The 20,673-nt window shown below is 39.9% G+C and overlaps 1 protein-coding gene across 5 annotated transcripts in view; it reads left to right on the top strand.

Moving 5' to 3' along the window:
* Positions 1–20,673, top strand: part of atp8a2 (ATPase phospholipid transporting 8A2) — a 567,355-nt gene that overhangs the window by 497,340 nt on the left and 49,342 nt on the right. For all 5 annotated transcript variants that reach the window (XM_043691978.1, XM_043691979.1, XM_043691980.1 and 2 more), the window contains one exon: positions 2,058–2,165. In XM_043691978.1, the coding sequence (XP_043547913.1) occupies positions 2,058–2,165 (108 nt within the window). The remainder of the gene's footprint in view (positions 1–2,057; positions 2,166–20,673) is intronic.

Below are 20,673 nucleotides of genomic sequence, written 5' to 3'. Positions count from 1 at the left end.
TGCTGGAAAAGCGCAGCAGGTCAGGCAGCATCCAAGGAACAGGAGAATCGACATTTCGGGCATAAGCCCTTCTTCAGGCATAAGCCCTTCTCCTGTTCCTTGGATGCTGCCTGACCTGCTGCGCTTTTCCAGCAACACATTTTCAGCTCTGATTAGGGATAGTCAACATGTCTCACAAACTTGAATGAGTTTTTTGTAGAAGTAACAAAGAAGATTGATGAGGGCAGAGCGGTAGATGTGATCTGTGTGGACTTCAGTAAGGCTTTCAACAAGGTTCCCCATGGGAGACTGGTGAGCTAGGTTAGATCTCATGGAATACAGGAAGAAGTCGCCTTTGGATACAGAACTGGCTCAAAGGTAGAAGACAGGGTGGTGGTGGTGGAGAGTTGTTTTTCAGACTGGAGACCTGTGACCAGTGGAGTGCCACAAGGATTGGTGCTGGGTCCACTACTTTTCATCATTTATATAAATGATTTGGATGTGAGCTTAAGAGGAAGAGTTAGTAAGTTTGCTGATGACAAAATTCGAGATGTATTGGACAGCGAAGAAAGTTACCTCAGATTACACCGGAATCTTGATCACATGGGCCAATGGGTTGAGAAGTGGCAGATGAAGTTTAATTTAGATAAATGCATTTTGCAAAAGCAAATCTTAGCAGGACTTATATACTTAATGGTAAGGTCCTAGGGAGTGTTGCTGAACAAAGAGACCTTGGAGTGCAAGTTCATAGCTCCTTGAAAGTGGAGCCGCAGATAGTTAGGATTGTGAAAGACGGTGTTTGGTATGCTTTCCTTTATTAGTCAGAGTATTGAGTACAGGAGTTGGGAGGTCATGTTGCGGCTGTACAGGACATTCGTTAGGCCACTTTTGGAATATTGCGAGCAATTCTGGTCTCCTTCCTATCAGAAAGATATTGTGTAACATGAAAGGGTTCAGAAAAGATTTACAAGGATGTTGCCAGGTTTGGAGGATTTGAGCTACAGGGAGAGGCTGAACAGGCTGGGGCTGTTTTCCCTGGAGCGTCAGAGGCTGAGGGATGACCTTTTTGAGGTTTATAAAATCATGAGGGGCATGGATAGGATAAATAGACAAAGTCTTTTCTCTGGGATCGGGGAGTCTAGAACTAGAGGGCATAGGTTTAGGGTGAGAGGGGAAAGATATAAATGAGATCTAAGGGGCATCGTTTTCACTCAGAGGGTGGTATGTGTATGGAATGAGATGCCAGAGAAAGTGGTGGAGGCTGGTATGATTGCAACATTTAAAAGGCACCTGAATGGGTATACGAATAGGAAGGGTTTGGAGGGATATGGGCCGGGTGCTGGCAGGTAGACTGGGTTGGGATATCTGGTCAGCATGGATGAGTTGGACCGAAGGGTCTGTTTCCATGCTGTACATCTCTATGACTCTATATACCTTTCGAAAACATTGCTTAATTGCTACTAATTTGGGATACTGGGAACTTAAGGAAATTTCCTGCCTTTTCTAGGTGTCATTTCTAAAGGTTTTCTTTTTCTTTTTCAGTTTTTGTGGTTATACATTGTCTGAAATGTTTGCTGTTGAAACATTAACTATAAAGAAATAACTTTAAAACGTCTTACTTTTCCCACTTCTCATTATATTTTAGAAGTTTTACTTTTGCTTCATTTTCAACAAATATACAGTATTCTAGATAATTCATACCAAAGTCTGTAAACATTTTTTAATTGCTTTGGGTGGAGGACCATGGGAAAAAAAAGACTCTACAAACATTAAAAGGGTCAGTTTGATCAGTTAGCAAATATGTTAAAGAATTTTGCCAATAGCATTTGCTGATTGTGCTCTTTGACCTGTCCATGTTTAGTAGGAAATGTTGTCCCTCAAGCACTGCAATCAATTGTCTCTCTCAATGAAAAAAGATGCCTGAGATCTTGTATGGGCAACAGGCAATTGCTTTACCTATTTACCTGACAACCCAAATGTTTATTGATTATGTAACAGCAGCACATCATAAGAGATCTCAAGTACTGTATTGTTGTTAGTCTGTTGATTTATTGAAGAAATTATTTCTTTTTCTTCAGTTCAGTCACTTGGCTGTTTGGGGTAGTATATTGATGTGGTTGGCGTTTTTAGGAGTCTACTCAGCCATCTGGCCCACCATCCCGATTGCACCAGATATGCTTGGACAGGTAAGCAATAATGCTGCTTCTATGTAAAATTATATCGAATAAAAATGATAATGATACTAAACATTGGCACAATTATTTAAGATTTTGCGGTCTGGGCTGCATATATTCAAAATGCTGGTTAGCCCTACGTCTGTCGTCGGGAAAATGCTTAAATCTATAATTAAGGAAATTATAGCAGGGCTCTTGGAACATTTTAATGCAACTCGGCAATGTTAAAATTGTTCTGGGAAAAGGAAACACTTAAGAAGCTTGACACCGTCTGGGGAAAAAGCACTCACTTGACTGGCACCATATCCACAAATATTCACACCCTCCACCATTATGCTCAGTATAGCAGCAGTGTGTGCCATCTACTAGATGCACTGCAGAAATTCACAAAGTATCCTTTGACAGCATCTTCCAACCCATGGTCATTACTTCTGGAAAGAAAAGGGCAGCAGATATGTGGAATACCACCACTTGCACATTCACCTCTTTTCTGTACTGAACACTTAGTTGGCTTCAATCAGTATTAAGGAATACACAAATTTGTTATTTCCTGCAATCCTACAGGGAGGTTTTATTCTGAGGCAATTATCTCTGAAAGAACCCAAAACAAGTGTGAACAATCCCACACACCTGACTGATGAGTCACCAGGATTTAAGTGATTCACCTCTTAAAGGGACATTGTCCCAACATGATCTATCCCTAATGTAATACATAATTGCCTTCAAGCCACTCAGCATCCAGATTTGGAAATGCATCACCATACCTTCAGTGTCTCTGGGTCAAACCCTGGAACTGCTTTCCTGATAGCATCGTAGGTCCACTTACACAAAACAGACTGTGGTGGTTCAAGAAGGCTCAGCAACAAACACAGCTCCAGCTGGCAACACACACATCCTGTGAATGAATTTTGAAAAATCATGCTTGTTTAATTTATCGAATAGAATAGAATTGAATACTGTCACATACTCAAATGAATACAGTGAAAAGTATACAAGTCATCTTAGCGCCATCTTAGTACAAAGGTCCCTAAGTACAGCTTGTGGAAAAATGGAAAAGTCAAAAAAGTGTAGCATTGCAGATTTAGAAATAAATTATAAAATGGGGAAAAAGTTTCAGAACAATGGTCGCTGACCCAATCCATGTTGGCACCAAGCCTCCTGTCCACAACAGGCTTGACTCCAGACCATGCCTGGCTTCACCTCAAGGTTCACAAGGCTGGGAGATCATTCTGGAATCACCTCAAGACCAGGAGGCCATGCCAGGCCCAGAGACTGCCACATGATGTCTAAAGACAACCATGCTGGGCCCCTGGGTTATTGCCGTGCTAGTCCAAGAGGACTCATGCTTGGCTTGCAGACTGGCATGCTGGGCCAAGAGACCACCATGCTGGGATGGGAGGCCACCACGCCAGGCCAACAGGAGGCAGCCCGCTTCTGTGGTGAAGCCAGGAGTTCTGAGGATGGAAAGACAGAGGCTCGGAGTTCCAAGGCCTTATTAAATGTCTTTGAGAAGATTTGAAAGAATATAGATAAAGGGGAACCAGTGGATGTATTGTGCTTAAGGCATTTGACAAGGCGGCACCCACTATAAGTTACTACTCAACGTAAGAGGTTATGAAGCAAGGGCTATTTACAAGCATAGAGGATCGATAGATATAAATAATTGGTTTTAAGTGATGTAGTGACCGATAAGATCATTGTGTTTGGGCTTACAATCCATAACAGTGGCTTGGGTGCAGAGACTGAAAGTAAGTTTGTTGACTTCAATGATATAAAGTAGATAGGAAAGTAAATTGTGGAGAGGGCATAAAGAGTCTGCAAAGGGATATAGGTGAGATGAGAGTAGCTGTGTTTGACATCAAGACTGCACTTTATCAAGTATGACATCGAGGAATCCTTATAAAAGTGCAGTCAATGGGAATCAAAGGAAATACTCTCTGCTGGTTGGAGTCATACCTGACACAAAGGAAGATGACTGTGCTTTTTGGAGGACTGTTTTCTCAGCCCCAGGACATATTTGCAGGAGTTCTTCAGGATAGTATCCTAGGCCCAACAATCTTCAGCTGCTTCATCAATGACCTTTTTTCCATCATAAAGTCAGAAGTGGGGAGATTCACCTATGATTGCTCAATGTTAAAGCACCATTCATGGCTCCTCAGGTCCCGAAGCAGTCTATAACCAAATACAATAATACCTGAACAATTTCTAGGTTTGGGATGACAATTGGCAACTAACATTTGCATCACATAATTGCCAGGAAATGACCATCTCCAATATGAGAGGATTTAATCATCGCTTTGGCCAATTTAAACAATCTAACCTTGACATTCATTGGCATTACCATTGCTGCATCCTGCATTCATCATTGACTGGAAACTGAATTGATCTAGCCACATAAATACATGGTATAAAAGAGGAAGGTGATGGCCTTGCTAATAATCCAGAGATCCAGGTAATGTTCTGGGGAAAACCAAATAACTGCAGATGCTGGAAACCAAACAAAAATAGAAATTGCTGGAAAAACTCAGCAGGTCTGGCAGCATCAGTGAAGAGAAAACAGTTTAATGTTTTGGGTCCAGTGACCATCTTCAGAACTGGTTTCTGTCCACAGGTGCAGCAGCTGTGGAGAGGAAACTCTGTTTTCTCTCCACAGATGCTGCCAGACCTGCTGAATCTTTCCAGCAATATCTATTTTCGTTTCAAATGTTCTGGGGATCTAGGTTTGAAATCCATGGCATTTGAATTCAACAAATAAATTGGAGTTATGGGTCTAGTTGTTTGGAACACCCACCTGGTTCATCCTTACCTGGTCTGGTCGCACCTAGAGTATAGTTGACATTGACCTGCTGTCTGGGCAATTGGGGATGGACAATAAATGCTGGCCCAGCTTAAAAAGCAAGAACAGGTCAGAATCTTGGAATCCTGCAGTGAGCAACTCACCACCTGAGTTGAAAAGCCTCTTCGCCCAAGTCAGGACTGTATGAGTACAGCTCCAACAACACTCTGGAAGCTTGAACCATCAGGACAAAACAGCCCAAACTCTCAGACATCATTCTCCACACTACTGATGTTCAGTAGTAGCAGTATGTACAACTAATCAATGCACTGCAGAAGTTCATCAAGGCTATTTAGACAGCACCTTCCAAACCCATGACCACTTCCATCTAAAAGGATAAAAGCAAACTACTGCAGATGCTGAAAATCTGAAACAAGCACAGAAAATGCTAGTGAAACTCCCCTGTGGAGAGAGAAACAGAGTTAGCAGATTTCTGGTCTGGTATGACTTCAGAACAGTAATGAAAGCAAGCCAGCAAAGTTGAAGCAGGAGCACAATGTGGAATATGGTAGAAGTAAAGTGGAAGTCTCACGAGGAGTGCTAGCCATCCACCCAACGTCGTATGTTCCTATTCAATAACCTCTGGATCAAGAAAAGTGGTAAAATCATCTTACTCTACTGTCAAGGAAAATAAAATAGTCATGGATATTTAGAAAATTTGGAGATTGCTTTCCTGAAAATCTCTGAACATGGACTTTCAAAGTATAGTATTCTTGTTCATTTTAAACATTTTTACATTTAACAGTTAACAGATGTTTAATCTTAAAAACTAGCATTTGGATTTTCAACAAATCAACATACTTATTCAAGTGTTAACTTCTTGATTTCAGTTCACAAACCGCTGACCGTTACTGTGTATTAAGATATTCAAGGAAACAATCCAAGCATTTATTACTAAAATTTGTGCAGAAATTTCTGTCACGAAGCATAAATGCAATTCCCTCAGTAATCTCTCACCACCATACAGTAAAAACAGTTAGTAAGTGAACGGAATAGTGATTTTATTATTTATGGCATCGCTAGCCTAGTACACGCCTCTCACACAGAAATGCTGATTAAGGATGCAATATTATTTTACTGAATTATTTCTTTAGACCTATTTCTTTTTCTCCCTAAATAAAACAGGCAATAAAACAGTAGACCTTCGTTCTTGTCATCAGCCTTATGTTCACAATGGGAAGTTGTTTTGGGATTTTTTTTCATTTCAGGACCAATATTATACAATCCATAATGAAAGGAAATTCCATCGTTCAGATTTAACATTACAAATTAGATTAATAAGATTAGCAGTGAGGTTATGAAAACTCACCAATATTCAAGGTTAATTGGGAAGTAATTTCCAGTATATGCAATAGTGCTGTTAAACAACAAGATTAGGAAAAAAAACAAAGCAACTGCAGTTGCTGTAAATCAGAAAGAAAAACAGAAATTGCTGCAAGAGGTCAGCAGTCTGGCAGCACATGTGCAGAGAATTCAGTTAATGTTTCTGGTGAAGTGACCCTTCCTCAGAACATTAGACATTCCTCAGAAGATTAGAAAGTTGTCACAGTTGCCCTAATTCTCCAAAAGCCTTGCCATACTAAAAGGCATCAGGTAGGAGGCTGGAAGAACACAGCAAGCCAGGCAGCATCAGGAGGTGGAGAAGTTGACATTTCAGAACTAAGGGTGGATGTAGGGGAGGCTGCAGATAAAGGGGGTTGTGGGGGTGGGGGTGGGGGGGGTGAAGTGGGGATAGGTGAAAACAGATAGAGGGTACAACCTGGTTGGTCACTGGGAGAAATGAATCCGGTTGGTGGCAGAGAGAAGTGGAAGGGAGGGGGATGGGCTGAGAAAGGAGTCAGGGGATGGAAAAGGAGGTTATTTGAAATTAGAGAACTCAATGTTGAGTCCTCTGGGCTGTAGGCCACCCCAGGCACAAGATGAGGTGTTGTTCCTCCAATTTGCGGTTTGGTTCGTTGTGACAATGGAGGAGGCCAAGGATGGTCATGTCGGAAAGGGAGTGGGAAGGGGAATTAAAATGGGCAGTGACTGGGAGGTCCGGTCGGCTCCAGTGGACCAGACTGAAGTGCTCAGCGAACCGTTCCCTAAGTTCACTTTTGGTCTCCCCGATGTAGAGAAGACCACATTGAGAGCACCTGATGCAGTAAATAGGTTGGAAGAGAGGCAGGTGAACCTCTGTCTCACCTGGAAGGACTGTTTGGGGCCCTGGATGGTGGTGAGGGGGGTGGTGTACCAACTGGTTTTGCATCTTTTCTGGTTACAGGGGAAGGTACCTAGGATTCTATGGAGATGGTGGGGTGAGTGATGCAAACTCAGGACTGTCGAAGGGAACGGTCCTTGTGGACAGCAGAGAGGAATGGGAAAGGAAGATATTCTTGGTGGTGGAGTCTAGTTGGAGTTGGCAGAAGTATTTACAAATGATGCGTTCAATGCGGAGACTGGTGTGGCTATAGGTGAGGACCCGGGGTCTCTGTCTTTATTGCGTTGTGGGGTGGATTAAAGCAGTGGAACAGGGAATGGAGGTTGTGCAGTGGAGGGCTGTCCAAATGACAGAGGGAGGAAAAGCCCATTGTTTGAAATAGGTAGACATCTGGGATGCTTGGAAGTGGAATGTCTCCTCGTCCAATGCGGTGGAGGGAGAATGGGATGGAGTTCTTGCAGGATACTACGTGGAAGGAGGTGTAGTCCAGGTAGTTATGGGAGTCTGTGGGTTTGTAGTAAATATCTGTCTGGAGACTGTCACCAGAGATGGATGGGTGCAGGATACTGCACCGACGCAGTCATCGATATAACGATAGAACAGTTGGGGCACAGTGCCTGTGTAGGTACTGAAGAGGGACTGTTTGACGTAGCTGACAAATGGGCAGGTCTAACAGGGGCCCATCCAGGTACTCATGGCCACCCCCTGGATTTGGAGGAAATGGGAGGGGTTAAAAGTTGTTGAGAGTGAGGACCAGTTCGGTGAGGCGGAGGAGAGTATTGGTAGTGGAAGACTACCTTCTGCAAGGACCATTCCCTTCCCAGCCCCTCCCCCTCCCATTCCTGTTACCAGTTGGACTCATTCCTCCCATTGACCAACCACGTCATACCCTCTACCTTTCTTTACCTATCCACATTTCACCACCCTGCACCTGCTGCCCCCTTTATCTGCAGCTCTCCTCTCACCTTCCCCCAGTCCTGAAGAAGGGTTACACCTGAAACGTCGACTTCTCCACCTCCTGATCTGCCTGGCTTGCTATGTTATTCCAGCCTCCTGCCTGTCTACTTTAGATTCCAGCATCTGTAGTTTCTTTTTGTCTCATACCAAAAGACGTGTCATTCAGACGCCTGAAATACATGAAGTTGCTGTATTTGTGCACCATAAATCCACCAAACGCACAAAATAATCCATTCTAAGTTTAAATGAATTACATAATAGATCTTAATTACTGCCAAACCGCCTCTCTGAAAAATTATTTTGACAAGCCTAGAACCGAATTCCTTCAAATGATGTATGTTGTTGGAGATTTTTTAATCGAGATAAAATTTAAAGGAACTTTTTTAACTTTTCTTTCCGTGTCTTATCCATCTCTCTTAATCCCATGTGTCTTTCATTCTCCACTTTGCTTGCCATAAATGATTTCATTATTACATATTCTGACTTAGACATCCTGAAGTAAATTCTGTATGAAAGGCCATGCAGTTGCCTTCCCTGCTCTCTCAGCTACCAGATACCCTGTAGAGGGTGCTAGGCTGTGTTGGATTCTTAATGACTATAATTTGCCATGGAAAAGCATGTATAATATTTTTGGACAGCTGTAAACATGGAGAATAGTCAGTGCCATTTGTTTCTGATTGCAAAACCTTGGATTAGTTACTAAAATCTCCTTTTCATTCTAATTGGCGGAGGTTATGTAGTTAGAAGTGACGGAGCCAGAAAGTGAGTGAGAATACAAAGTAAGATATCATTTTTAAAATTTTATGTATGTTTTTTGAAAATTTTATATCATTTTATTTGTGTTTGCGGATTGTTCAAGTGCCACTGTAGACCCTGTAGCAAACACTTTGGTACTATCAATATCCTCAGGCTGTTTGTATTGTTAAGTATTATTTTTAGTAATTGCTGGAAATGGTGGTAGCAAATTTGTTGTACTTATGACTACAGGTGATTTCTGCTGTCTTGGAATATATGCCATTGTTCATTTGTGGGAGGAAAAATTTGATTATTACAGTTAAAATTCATGCCCAGCACAGTGGCTCAATGGTTAGCACTGCTACCTCACAGCACCAAGGACTCAGGTTCGATTCCAACCTCAGGTGACTGTCTGTGTGGAATTTACATATTCTCCGTGTCTGCATGGGTTTCATCCCACATTGCAAAGAGATGCAGGTTAGATGAATTAGTTTTGCTAAATTGTCCAGGAATGTGCAAGCTCGATGGATTACCATGGGAATGGCAGGATTACAGGTAAGGGGCTTGGTCTGGATGGGATGCTCTTTGGAGAGTGGTGTGGACTTGTTGGGCCGAATGGCCTGTTTCCACACACTAGGAATTCTATGATTATTGTTATTTTCAATCCGCAGTACACTTGGTAGTCCCTGGATAGAACTATACAACGTCTAGTCTTTTAAATGCATATTTTGGTGGTGATTTTCTTTTTCATAAAGGATTATGGAATTGAATGAAGCACAGATCCAAGTATTCTTTTCATTCAGGACAGTAAAGTTCCTACTTGGAGAAGAATCCCCTTCTAAACAGATCCACCATATAAGTATATAATTTGCAGCAAATATAAATAGCAATGGACGCTGATTATATGATCTTCTTTCCACCAACAACTCATAGTAATGAACTGAGGTTTGACAAATTCTATATGGCAGTCAGCAACCATAGTACCGGATCTACAATATACAAAGGAATGTTTAGCATGTTTCATCGTTGAAATAATATGATTTTTCCTTATATACTTAAAGAATTCAAGTCCTTGGCAAGCAGAGATCACTTTTTACTGCTGTTGTGAAATCAACAAATTGCATTTACATAGTGCCCTTACTGTGAAACATCCCAAGGCACTTCACAAGGCATTATATAGCAAGTTTTGATGGTTATGACAAATTTGATTGCAATGCACAGGAAACGAATGCAGTCGCATAAGATCTTTCACAGATATTGAGAAAGCCACAGCAGTAGAAGTGTAAGTCGTACTTACAACTTTCTTTGGCAGCTTTCTATCCTGTTCACAGCCTGGAATCAGTTTCAGCATACTTACCTCAGAGTCCAGAGGTCATAGATTCAAGTCCCATACCAGAGATCTGATAATTTAGACTGACCATAGAATCTCTACAATGCAGAAAGAGGTCATTCGAAGATCAGTCATCCCTGTTTGAAAGTGTGGATGTTCAACAAGATTAAGATTGGGCTAACCCTTCTATGATTGAATAACCTACCCCCACTCTCAATCTGCATTTATTAGTGAAGAATATGCACCTTAACATGGTTCTGTTGGGTGACCCTGGACCAATACCACACACAAGTCACTATTTTCAGCAAAGAAGAAGAAAGTTAGCAAAAAAAATGTTTCTGCTCAGCATTCATGATGTTTGCAACATCCATGAAATAGCAAAACTAAAGCTCTCTGATTAAATATGCTCTAATGCAGTGCTATATTCAGTGCCTAAATGGAGCTGGTCCCAAACATTGGTTTATAGTTTGTGCTGTCTTTCTTACAGAGGAAATAACATCATTTCAGCTGTTGTTCCTATTCAGTCAAATGGCCTTACAGTGAGTGGCTGTAGCATGCATTACAGGTTATATATCAGCAATGCTTCTTGAAAAGTAAGCCAATGTACAGCTACAGTAGCTCTACACCAATGAGTACTTTGGCCTAAGTCATTCAGTGCCTTATTTTTTAAAATACTAATTCAAACATATTATAAGCAACATGTCAGTATGGCTTTTAATTTTTGAAAAAAACATAACCTATCTGTATTTGAATTAAAACATTCATAAAGAACGTGCAAGTTAAATTTCACCAAGTCTTTGCTGATCTATTACCATAAATATCATGCAAGACAACAGAATAACCCACATTATGAACAGAAATTAGAAACTCCAAGTCTGAAGGTAGCCAGAATATGGAACAAACCTGATGTAAGCCCAGTAGAAGTTAAACCCACATGTGACAGATTGGATTTCTTTATGGGTAGGAGTAGAGAAAAAAGCATAGGCCATCCAGTTTATAGAGTTAGTTCTGTTACTCTAGATTATAACTGATCATCTCCTCAATGTCATTTTCCCACATTCTTTCCATAATCTTTCCATTCTTTCTTTGGGGCAGCACGATGGCACAGCGGTATGCACTGCTGGCTCACATCCCTAGGGACCCAGGTTTAATGTGTAGAGTTTGCACATTCTCCCCGTGTCTGCTTGGGTTTCCTCCGGGTGCTCTGGTTTCCTCCCACAATCAAAAGATGTGCAGGTTAGGTAAATTGGCCGTGCTAAATTGCCCATAGTGATCAGGGATGTATACGTTAGGTTGAAACTTTATTGCTGGAACAGCACAGCAGGTCAGGCAGCATCCAGGGAACAGGAGATTCGACGTTTCGGGCACAGGCCCTACGTTAGGTGCCTGAGTCAGGGGAAAAGGTAGGGGAATGGGTCTGGGTGGGATACTCTTCGGAGGGTCGGTGCGGACTTGTTGAGCCAAAGGGCCTGTTTCCACACAGTAGGTATTCTATTATTCTAATAACCATTCAACCCATTATTCTCTGGAAACCTATCGATTTTTGTCTTGAATCTCCTCAGTGATTGAACTTTCACCCTCTAGGGTAGAGAATTTCAAAGATTAATGTCCCGTTAAGTGAAGAAATTTCTCCCCATCTCACTCTTAAATGGCCTAGCCCCTATTCTGAGATTGTATTCTCTGATTTTAGAGTCATCAATCAGGGAGAACTCCCTATTTGAATCCACCCTCTCATGCCCTCTAAGAATTTAAAAAATTTCAATGAAATCACATCTTATTCTTTGAGACTTGAAAGAATGCACGCTCAATTTTATCAGTTTCTCCTCATAAAATAATCTCAGAGATTAATCTACATAATAAAACAAAGAAGTGCGGATGCTGGAGATGTGAAACAAAAACAGAAATTGCTGGAGAAAATCTGCAGGTCTGGCAGCAACTGTGCAGAGAAAGCAGAGTTGACATTTCAAGAATAGTGACTCTTGATGAAACTCTGCTTTCTCTCTACAGATGCTGCCAGATCTGCAGATTTTCTCTAGCAATTTCTGTTTTTGTATTAATCTGGTCAACTTTTGTTCCACTGTCTCTATGCCAAGCATATTCTTCCTTAGATAATGAATCCAAAACTGTTCAGGATACTTTAGGTGAAGTCTCTATACAACTGCAGCTAAACATCTTCTATTCTGTATTCCAGTCCCTTGTGATATAGGCCAACCCATCATTTGCCTACTGCACCAACAGGATAGCTTTTAGTGACTCATGGATCCTTTTGAACATCCTCACCCCAATCACTCACTATTTGAGAAATACTCTTTTTTTTCTCTCTCTCTACCAAAGTGAATAACTTCACACTCATTTGCATTACTTTTCATTGGCCATGATCTAGCCCATTCATTTATCCTTTCCAAGTCTTCTGGAAACCACTTTGAACCTCACTATAACTTGCATTTGGTGTCATCAGCAAATTTGGAAATATTACAATTGGTCCTGTATCCAAATAATTTACATAAACTATGAAGCTAGCAATGATCTTTGTGATAACCAACTGGTAATGGCCTGCTATCTTGAGAATAATTATTTATCTCTATGCGTTGCTTTCTGTCTATTAACCAATTCTCAATCCATTCTAGTATATTTCCCCCTAATTCCATGCACACTCGTTTCATTTCTTCACCTGAGATGTCGTCAAAAGCCTTTGAAAATCCAAAGACACTGCATCCACCGATGCTCCTCTGTCTGTACTAAAGTAACATCTTCAAATCCAATTTTGTCAAACGTGATCCCTTTTCATAAATCCATATTGACTCTGTCTAATTTTATCATACTTTCTAAATCTTCAGTTATCAAATCATTTATAATATGGTCACATAATTTTAACTATTACAAATTAATATGTTAAATTAAATTAATATGGAGTTCACCAATCTCCTTTTTTCCCCTTTTTTAAATAATGGGCTTACATTTGCTACTTTACAGTTATTAGGAATTTTTCCAGAATCTGTAGAATTTTGAAACATAATCACCAATGCATCCACTATCTCTACTACTATTTCTTTCATCTCTGATGAAGGCCATCTGGTCCAGGAGATTGATCAACTCTCAATCTAGCTAACTTTTCAAGTATTACTTCTTTATTAATAGTAATTTATTTTATCTCTTTACTAACACAAATTCCTTGGTTACCTAGAAATTATGGAGATTTTCTGTATCATTCTCTGTGAAGAAAGATGCAAAGTGACTGTTGAGTTTTTCTGCCATTTCCTTGTTTTCATCTCGAAGTTCTCCTATTCCCCACTTGTAATGGGCCTAAATTTATCCTTGCTCATTTTTTTTCTTTAACATATCAAATAGAAGCTTGCACAGGCTGGTTTTATCTTCCTCACTAACTTACATTCATATTCTCCTCCAATCAGTTTCTTGGCCCCCTCTTGTCATAAATTGCTCCAATCCTTAGGCTTGCCGTTATTCATGCATGTTCTTATAAGAGAACTTCAATCAAAACATCAAGATATAGAACTGAGTGGAGCTAAAAGCAAGAAGGAACAAACATTAGTGAGAGTTGATTGCAGAAATCTGAATACCAAGATATTTCACAAACATCATCATCTGATCCTTATACAGTCTCCTCACCAAAGCACACATAAAACTTAATTCAACTAAATAACACTATTGTTTCAAAATGTACTAACTTAAATTCTAAAAGTTACATTTCTGTTGTGCCTTTCCTATTTTCAGTACTACCAAAGCAGTTATGAAATATATATATATATATATATATATCATAATGTTGTAGCACAAGCAAAGTCACAAGAAGCAATGAGACAAATTACTAGATAATGATCTTGTTTGGGGAACACATTTGGCCAGTTTACCAGGAGAACTCTATTTCAGTTTGAGTAGAGTCATGGAATTTTTTATGACCAACCAGGAGGGCAGAAGGCTTTCAGTTCAAAATATTGTTAAAGACACAGCTCCTCAATATAACATCCCTTAGTATTACACTGAATCACCAATCTCTATTTCATGTTCAGATTTCTGGAATGGGATCTCAATCCATAACCTACAGACTCGGAGACAAAAGTATTAATACTGATCCTAGGCTGACATCTGGTCTAGAAATTATACGTCATGGTACCTATTGCCATATTCAATCCAATGCATTTCAGGGACCAACATCCTATACTTCAAAGATGCCATAAAGAAACCTTATACAGAGGAAAATCAATTCCAGGTATCTGAATTGGCCACCTAAATCAGATATTAACATCTCAGTGGCATTGCATTTTTTTCAGAATGCTTTAGAAAATTTTAGTTTCCCTGAGCTGGTGCCAAGTCTGGCTTTGCTTGCTTGAATGTAGTGTAGTATGTGCCTGGAATAAAACTAAAGTAGAAAAAATGTTTTAAATTTTGACATAGCATAAGAAAATTTGGGAATGTTCTTCCCAGTTCAACAGAACACTGGAGAGCCCATAACCAGCCACTCCAAGTGCGAAGCATGAGTAATTTTAAATAAATCCCCACTCTATTTTCAAAGAGTGTGTTCCAGAAATTCCTTTTTAAAACTAAAGAGAAAGGAAATTGTTTGGTCATAGAAAACTTTATTGGTGCTGAAAAAGGGCGCATTTTGTTGAAGTTTTTCAGCTTGCATTCATCAGGACATTTCGCAAAAATACAAATTCAGAGGAAAGACTGACATTTCTACTACATGAGGTGAGAGTACTGATTTGCCAATCTATCAGCACTATCCTCTCATGCAGTATAAATTTTAATTTTCCCCTTGAATTTCTTCTTTAAAATTCCTCGGGAGAACAAGAAAACGTTTCGACAGAATTTCCCTTTCAGTACTACTCAAAAGATTAAATTTACTCTGAAGCAAATGTTCATCTGAGTCAAATTTCTTCATTGTATCTGGCTGCTGTGGGATCTCTTGAAACAAACAATGGAGAGCTAACCAGCACACTCTTTGTCGTCTGTTGTGGCTGAAGCTTTTAACTGATCATTGAAACTTATAACAGACCTACCCCAGAACAGCTGTCCTGTTGGTTTTTGAAGAATCTGAGAGTTTGGAGTGGATCTTTGAATCATTAGCTAACCTATAAGACATGCAATCTGATCCTTCTGCTGCAGTTACATAAAGCTTCAAGAAGCTTCTACTACCATTCACTTCCCCAACCAATGTCAGCTTAACTTTTAACTGGCCTTAAGATAGCTGATTAGAGAACTGCCATGTGGAGAAAGGAAAGCAAAAGCCGTCATATGCAAAAAACATTTCCCGAGCCAAATTACTCTCATTAATTCAATTTGTGTCAGAAATCCATGTAAATAAATCCTGACAGCTGCAGCAGGTTTCATTTCAAAAGGGCTTTGACAGGAATGTGGGGACCAGCAAATCATAAAATCTGCCTGTGCAGAGTGAACCATTTGCTATGCAAGGAGGGAGGAAAAGATACTCACTGCAGTGGAACGTTGTTTTTTGATGACCTACCAAAGTGAGACTGGTACGTGCTTCAGGAATCTGTGTTAGCCCTTAGAAAAAAAGCTGATGTCTTATGTGGAGATGTGCTGAACAGCTGGTACATTTTAAGGCTTGTCCACACTTTGGAAATTCCAGCCATCCCATACCTAATGCAGTTGCTGAATATTGAGGTTTAGGATCTGCTGGCTCCAAGTCTCCTGAGAATTTTGCTTTGCATAGCTTATTGTTTCTAGACCTAATGGAGCAAATTTTCTTAAAACTTCCTTTCATCATTCTTAAGCTGTAAATTGACTCAAGTAATTTTCCAAAGCTGGTCAGTCAGAGAGGGGAATTTTAGAAGATTTTTAATGTTAACTTTGTAACTGTGAACACAATATCAATATACATTTGTTATATAAATTTGTGGCTTTCTTTTTAGTGATGTTGTCTGTCTTATTATCATGTGTTATTAATATGATCTAAATTACCTTAATCAGATTCCAGAGTTAGCTGGCAGGATGTTAGGTTCACTTTGTTTCACTTGTATTTGAGACCTGTGCTAAATTCTTGAGATTGTGCAGAAAAAGGCCACTAAACCTTTTGCAATTGCTTTGTGACGGTTTCTCACAGTTTTTCAAGTGATACAAATGGAAACACTTTGACTACCATATTCTGAAAACATCCCTGTTTATAATCACTGGATTTAAGAACATGATCAGGTTGTCAAACAAGGCTTGATAAAATTAGTGATCACCTTATACAAACACCCAAATTTTAAGTTAGTTTGTTATCAATGTAAAAAAATGTAATTTTGTTTAACTTTTTTATGTAATATGTGCACAATGATTCATGACTATTGATTCCACTGAACTGTTCCACTCAGAAAATGTGAAATCTTTGATAGTTTAATGTTTAAAAATGATAGTTGTGACAGGTAGCAAATAGGAACTGATTGTGGAAACATATGTTACATTTTGGAGTCAAAATGCTCCTAAATTACTGAAATTAATCTTTAACATGTAGATTTAATATGTAACAGTACTTAATCCCCAGAGTAGCATTGGAACCCATTTAACTTCAATCTGAACGTAGTTTCTGACTCTTAAGATAAAAATCAGTAACTTTACTATGGAGAAATTCATTGTATTGTGAGGGGTCTGAGCAATCTATATAAAAGGAGCAAGTGATGGTAGCATTTGCACCTTTTTTTAGTCCTGGTGAATCTATTTAGCTGCATTTGGTTGATGTAGTGCTCCTTGTACTGCCAAAGGGACCACTGCAAGAGGTTGGGGTAAAGGTCACCGTAAAAACATAATCCCAAATAAACTGAAGAAATGTAAGACTTTACAGAAAAAAATTACAAATGTATAATGCCATACGTTTTGGAGAAAAGGAATTTCATAATTTGTACTTCACTGCCAAATAACTATGCACCTCACAAACAAATGCTCTTTACTGGAGGTTACTATATTCTCTTGCGCAAGCCTGATGTTTCAGCCCAGTATTTCCAGGAATAGTGGAAAGAAAATGACAAGGCTGGACACCATTCAGTACTACTTTCTGGATTAGTGGTGCTGGAAAAGCACAGCAATTCAGGCAGCATCCGAGGACAGGCAAAATCCGAGGACAGGCAAAATCGACGTTTCGGGCAAAAGCCCTTCATCAGGAATAAAAAAACTCTTTTTACCATTCAGTACTACATCATTATATATACTTATAATCTTTTTCTTTCCCTTTCTGCCTAGTAACCAGCCTTAATGTAAACCAGTCAGGAAAGCTAGGGGTAGGAGGCCACAGCTGAAAACTTTGGAAAAAGCACCCAAAAAGGATGTGGTGATGGGGAGAAATGGTGGGATTGGCTTTGTGAAATGCTGATGCAGGGAAGTCAAACATCATGGAATGAAGAAAGAGATCAAGAGATCAGAGAAGGGAAAGTCAGTAACTGGGAGGGAGTCATTCTTTGGGGTGGGGGTGTGTGTTGTCTTTACAAGAGGTGGTCATCAAGAGAAAGAGGTCAGTCAATGCAGGAGGCAATTTGACAGTGGTGTGTATGTTTGTGGAGGGGTCTGGGGTTAAGGTGGTTTACATCTAGGGGTGAGTATGACATGGTGGGCACAGGGGTCCTGCAATCACAGTGGGGTGAGAAAAAGGCTGTAATGTCTCAGGGACAGCCAAAGGCTGCCTTGGTAGAGATGGAAAGAACACTGTTGCTCATCCTGTATTTCTCATCACAAGGGGCGGCACAGTGACTCATCCTGTATTTCTCATCACAAGGGGCGGCACAGTGACTCAGTGGTTAGCACTGCTGCCTCACAGTAACAGGGTCCCAGGTTCGATTTCAGCCTCGGTCGACTGTCTGTGTGGAGTTTGCACATACTCTCTGTGTCTGTGTGGATGCTCCGGTTTCCTCCCACAGTCCAAAGATGTGCAGGTCAGATGAATTGGCCGTGCTAAATTGCCCATAGTGTTAGGTGCAGTAGTAAGAGGGAAATGGGTCTAGGTGGGTTACTCCTCAGTGGGTCAGTGTGGACTGGTTGGGCCGAATGGCCTGTTTTCACACTGTAGGGAATCTAGTCTAATCTAATCTAATCTTGAGCAGTAATTAGATCTTCCAATCTGATAAAATAGTACCTTGTTTGTCCTTGGGAAATATCAAAGCATTTCACAGCCAATGGGATACTTTTGAAGCACAGTCCTTGTTGTTTTCAACCAAGATAGCTAATTTATACTGTGAAAAGCAATAGCTGCTATTCACCCCACATTTTGTGATATAGCAAATGAAGTATGTTTTGAAGTGTAGTCACTTGTACTAGTGAAATGTACATAGCAAAGTGCAATAAGCAGCAAATAATTAACTACAAGAAAGGTATTGTGGCTGGTGGAGATCTGAAATAAAAACCAAATGATACAAGTCCAGTGCTGCTCTTCATTAGAACTGCTGTAATGTCCATTAATAATTAATTAATCTGTTTTTGGTTTTTATTATTTGTGAGAAATATGTTGCCTTAGAATCTCAGAAATTCTAGCTCCTCTTGAAACAGTGGTTTGGGATGTTTATGATTATCTGAATGTTGGCACACAGCTTTAGTTTATTGTATTATTTTAAAGTTGGCATCTTGGCCAATGCAGCTCTTCCAACTGATAGTCTGGCTGTGTGTTCAATGATAGATTGAGGCATAAAACCACAAAGTGTCCTGAAAAGTGTACATATGAATTTTTTTTTCAAAATGCATGAAACAGTAGAGAAATGCAGATGAGAAGATGACCTGATTTTCTTGTTGTGAAATGTACGCATGCAGATTCAGTTGCACGTGATGGAACCTATTAGGATAAGAAGCCCCTGGTGAGAGTGCTTTTGAAGAAATTAAATAAGGTTGCTTCTGGCTAGATATAACAATGCAATGGGTTGGATCTGGTTTGTAGGCCTTGCATTGTGTACGAATGCTCCAGAAAAGTTTCTGTGGCCTCTCTTTGTTTCTGAGCAAGAAGATCTTTGTGTGTGTTTGCATTTGTTCAATACAGGACAAACCTAGAGGAAGGGATTGCCTTGACATTCAACTAATTAGCGTGGAAGCATACATCTGGCTTTCTAATTACTGCTCTCGGCTTGCCGAGACCCAAGCTGTTACCTTCATTAAATCATAGCGCAATCTTGTAAGGAATTTATACATGAATTCCCTGTAAGAATTGTATCTAAATTAGTATCTGGCTGGGCTCTTTTCATTCTTTATGGATACAAGCTGACAGAGATTGGCAAAACATGCTAATTGGTAAGGCCGAATCAAGAACAATAAGTCTGCCTAATATAACAAAAGGACAAATGTGTCATTCAACACCAAGCAGATTGTATAAGTAACTTGTGAATTACTATAATTATCATAGGCTGAAGGCAATAGCATAATTGATCCTGAACAGCAGGAGTGTATTGCTAAGTTCGTAAATACCCTAGGCCAATTAAAAGAGCAAGTAAAAGGTGATTTTTCATGAGCTTAAAGTTTTGTTTTAACCTTTTTGTTTTAACCAACATTGTAAAAGTCCTGAGGTTTTGTGCGTAAAGACAAATTTGTTCTTAACTGGGAAGAATTTTAGTGAATCTCTTGGGCCAAGTCATGGGATAGTAGCAAAGCAAAGAAAACAGTATCAGGTTTAGTAGTTTGGCAAAAGGAAGACAAAAAGTGCTTCTGTGTGAGGATTTTGTCTGAAGATCATTTCCTGATCCAAGGAAGTGAACAAAAACTAAATACAGCTCATGTCTTCTTGAAAACAGTCTCCAATTTTTCTGCACTGTTCTGAGATGTTAGGCTGTATTTAAAGTTACGCTTTCTTCCCTAAATAAATAGGAATTTAAAATTTTGTTATCAGGTTTTCTCCCCCTTTTTCTTTCAATAAGCCTCCAGATAGGTATCCTTTTTTGGAATTAAATTGAATTGAATTTGAATTAATTGTCCTGCATTAATGCTGCTTTGTGACTGTTGGAGGTTATGGCAGCTGCACAAGTTGCCTTGCAAATTTTCCCTTCCTCCAGGAAAGTGCCTTTACTACTTTTATGTATCTTACTAATAGGACACATTCCTCAATAACTCCATGTAATTTTGAAAAGTCTATGATTTAAAAACATGGGGCAGCATGGTGGCTCAGTAGTTAGCACTGCTGCCTCATAGTGCTGGGGACCCAGGTTCGATTCCCACTTTAGGCGACTGTGTGGAGTTTGCACATTCTTCCTGTGTCTGTCTGGGTTTTCTCCAGATACTTCAGTTTCCTCCCAAATTCAAAGATGTATAGGTCAGGTGAATTGGCTATGCTAAACTGCCATTAGTGTTCAGGGATGTATAGGTTAGGTGCATTATTTTGGTAAATGTAGAGTGGTAGGAGAATAGATCTGTATGGTTTACCTTTCGGGGGGGTCGGTGTGGACTTGTTGGGCCAAAGGGTCTGTTTCCACACTGTAGGGATTTTTTTTTAGATTACTTACAGTGTGGGAACAGGCCCTTCAGCCCAACAAGTCCACAC

The sequence above is a fragment of the Chiloscyllium plagiosum genome, chromosome 6, assembly GCF_004010195.1.
Source record: "Chiloscyllium plagiosum isolate BGI_BamShark_2017 chromosome 6, ASM401019v2, whole genome shotgun sequence".
NCBI classification, from domain to species: domain Eukaryota; kingdom Metazoa; phylum Chordata; class Chondrichthyes; order Orectolobiformes; family Hemiscylliidae; genus Chiloscyllium; species Chiloscyllium plagiosum.
This window is presented reverse-complemented; position numbering and strand designations above follow the sequence as displayed.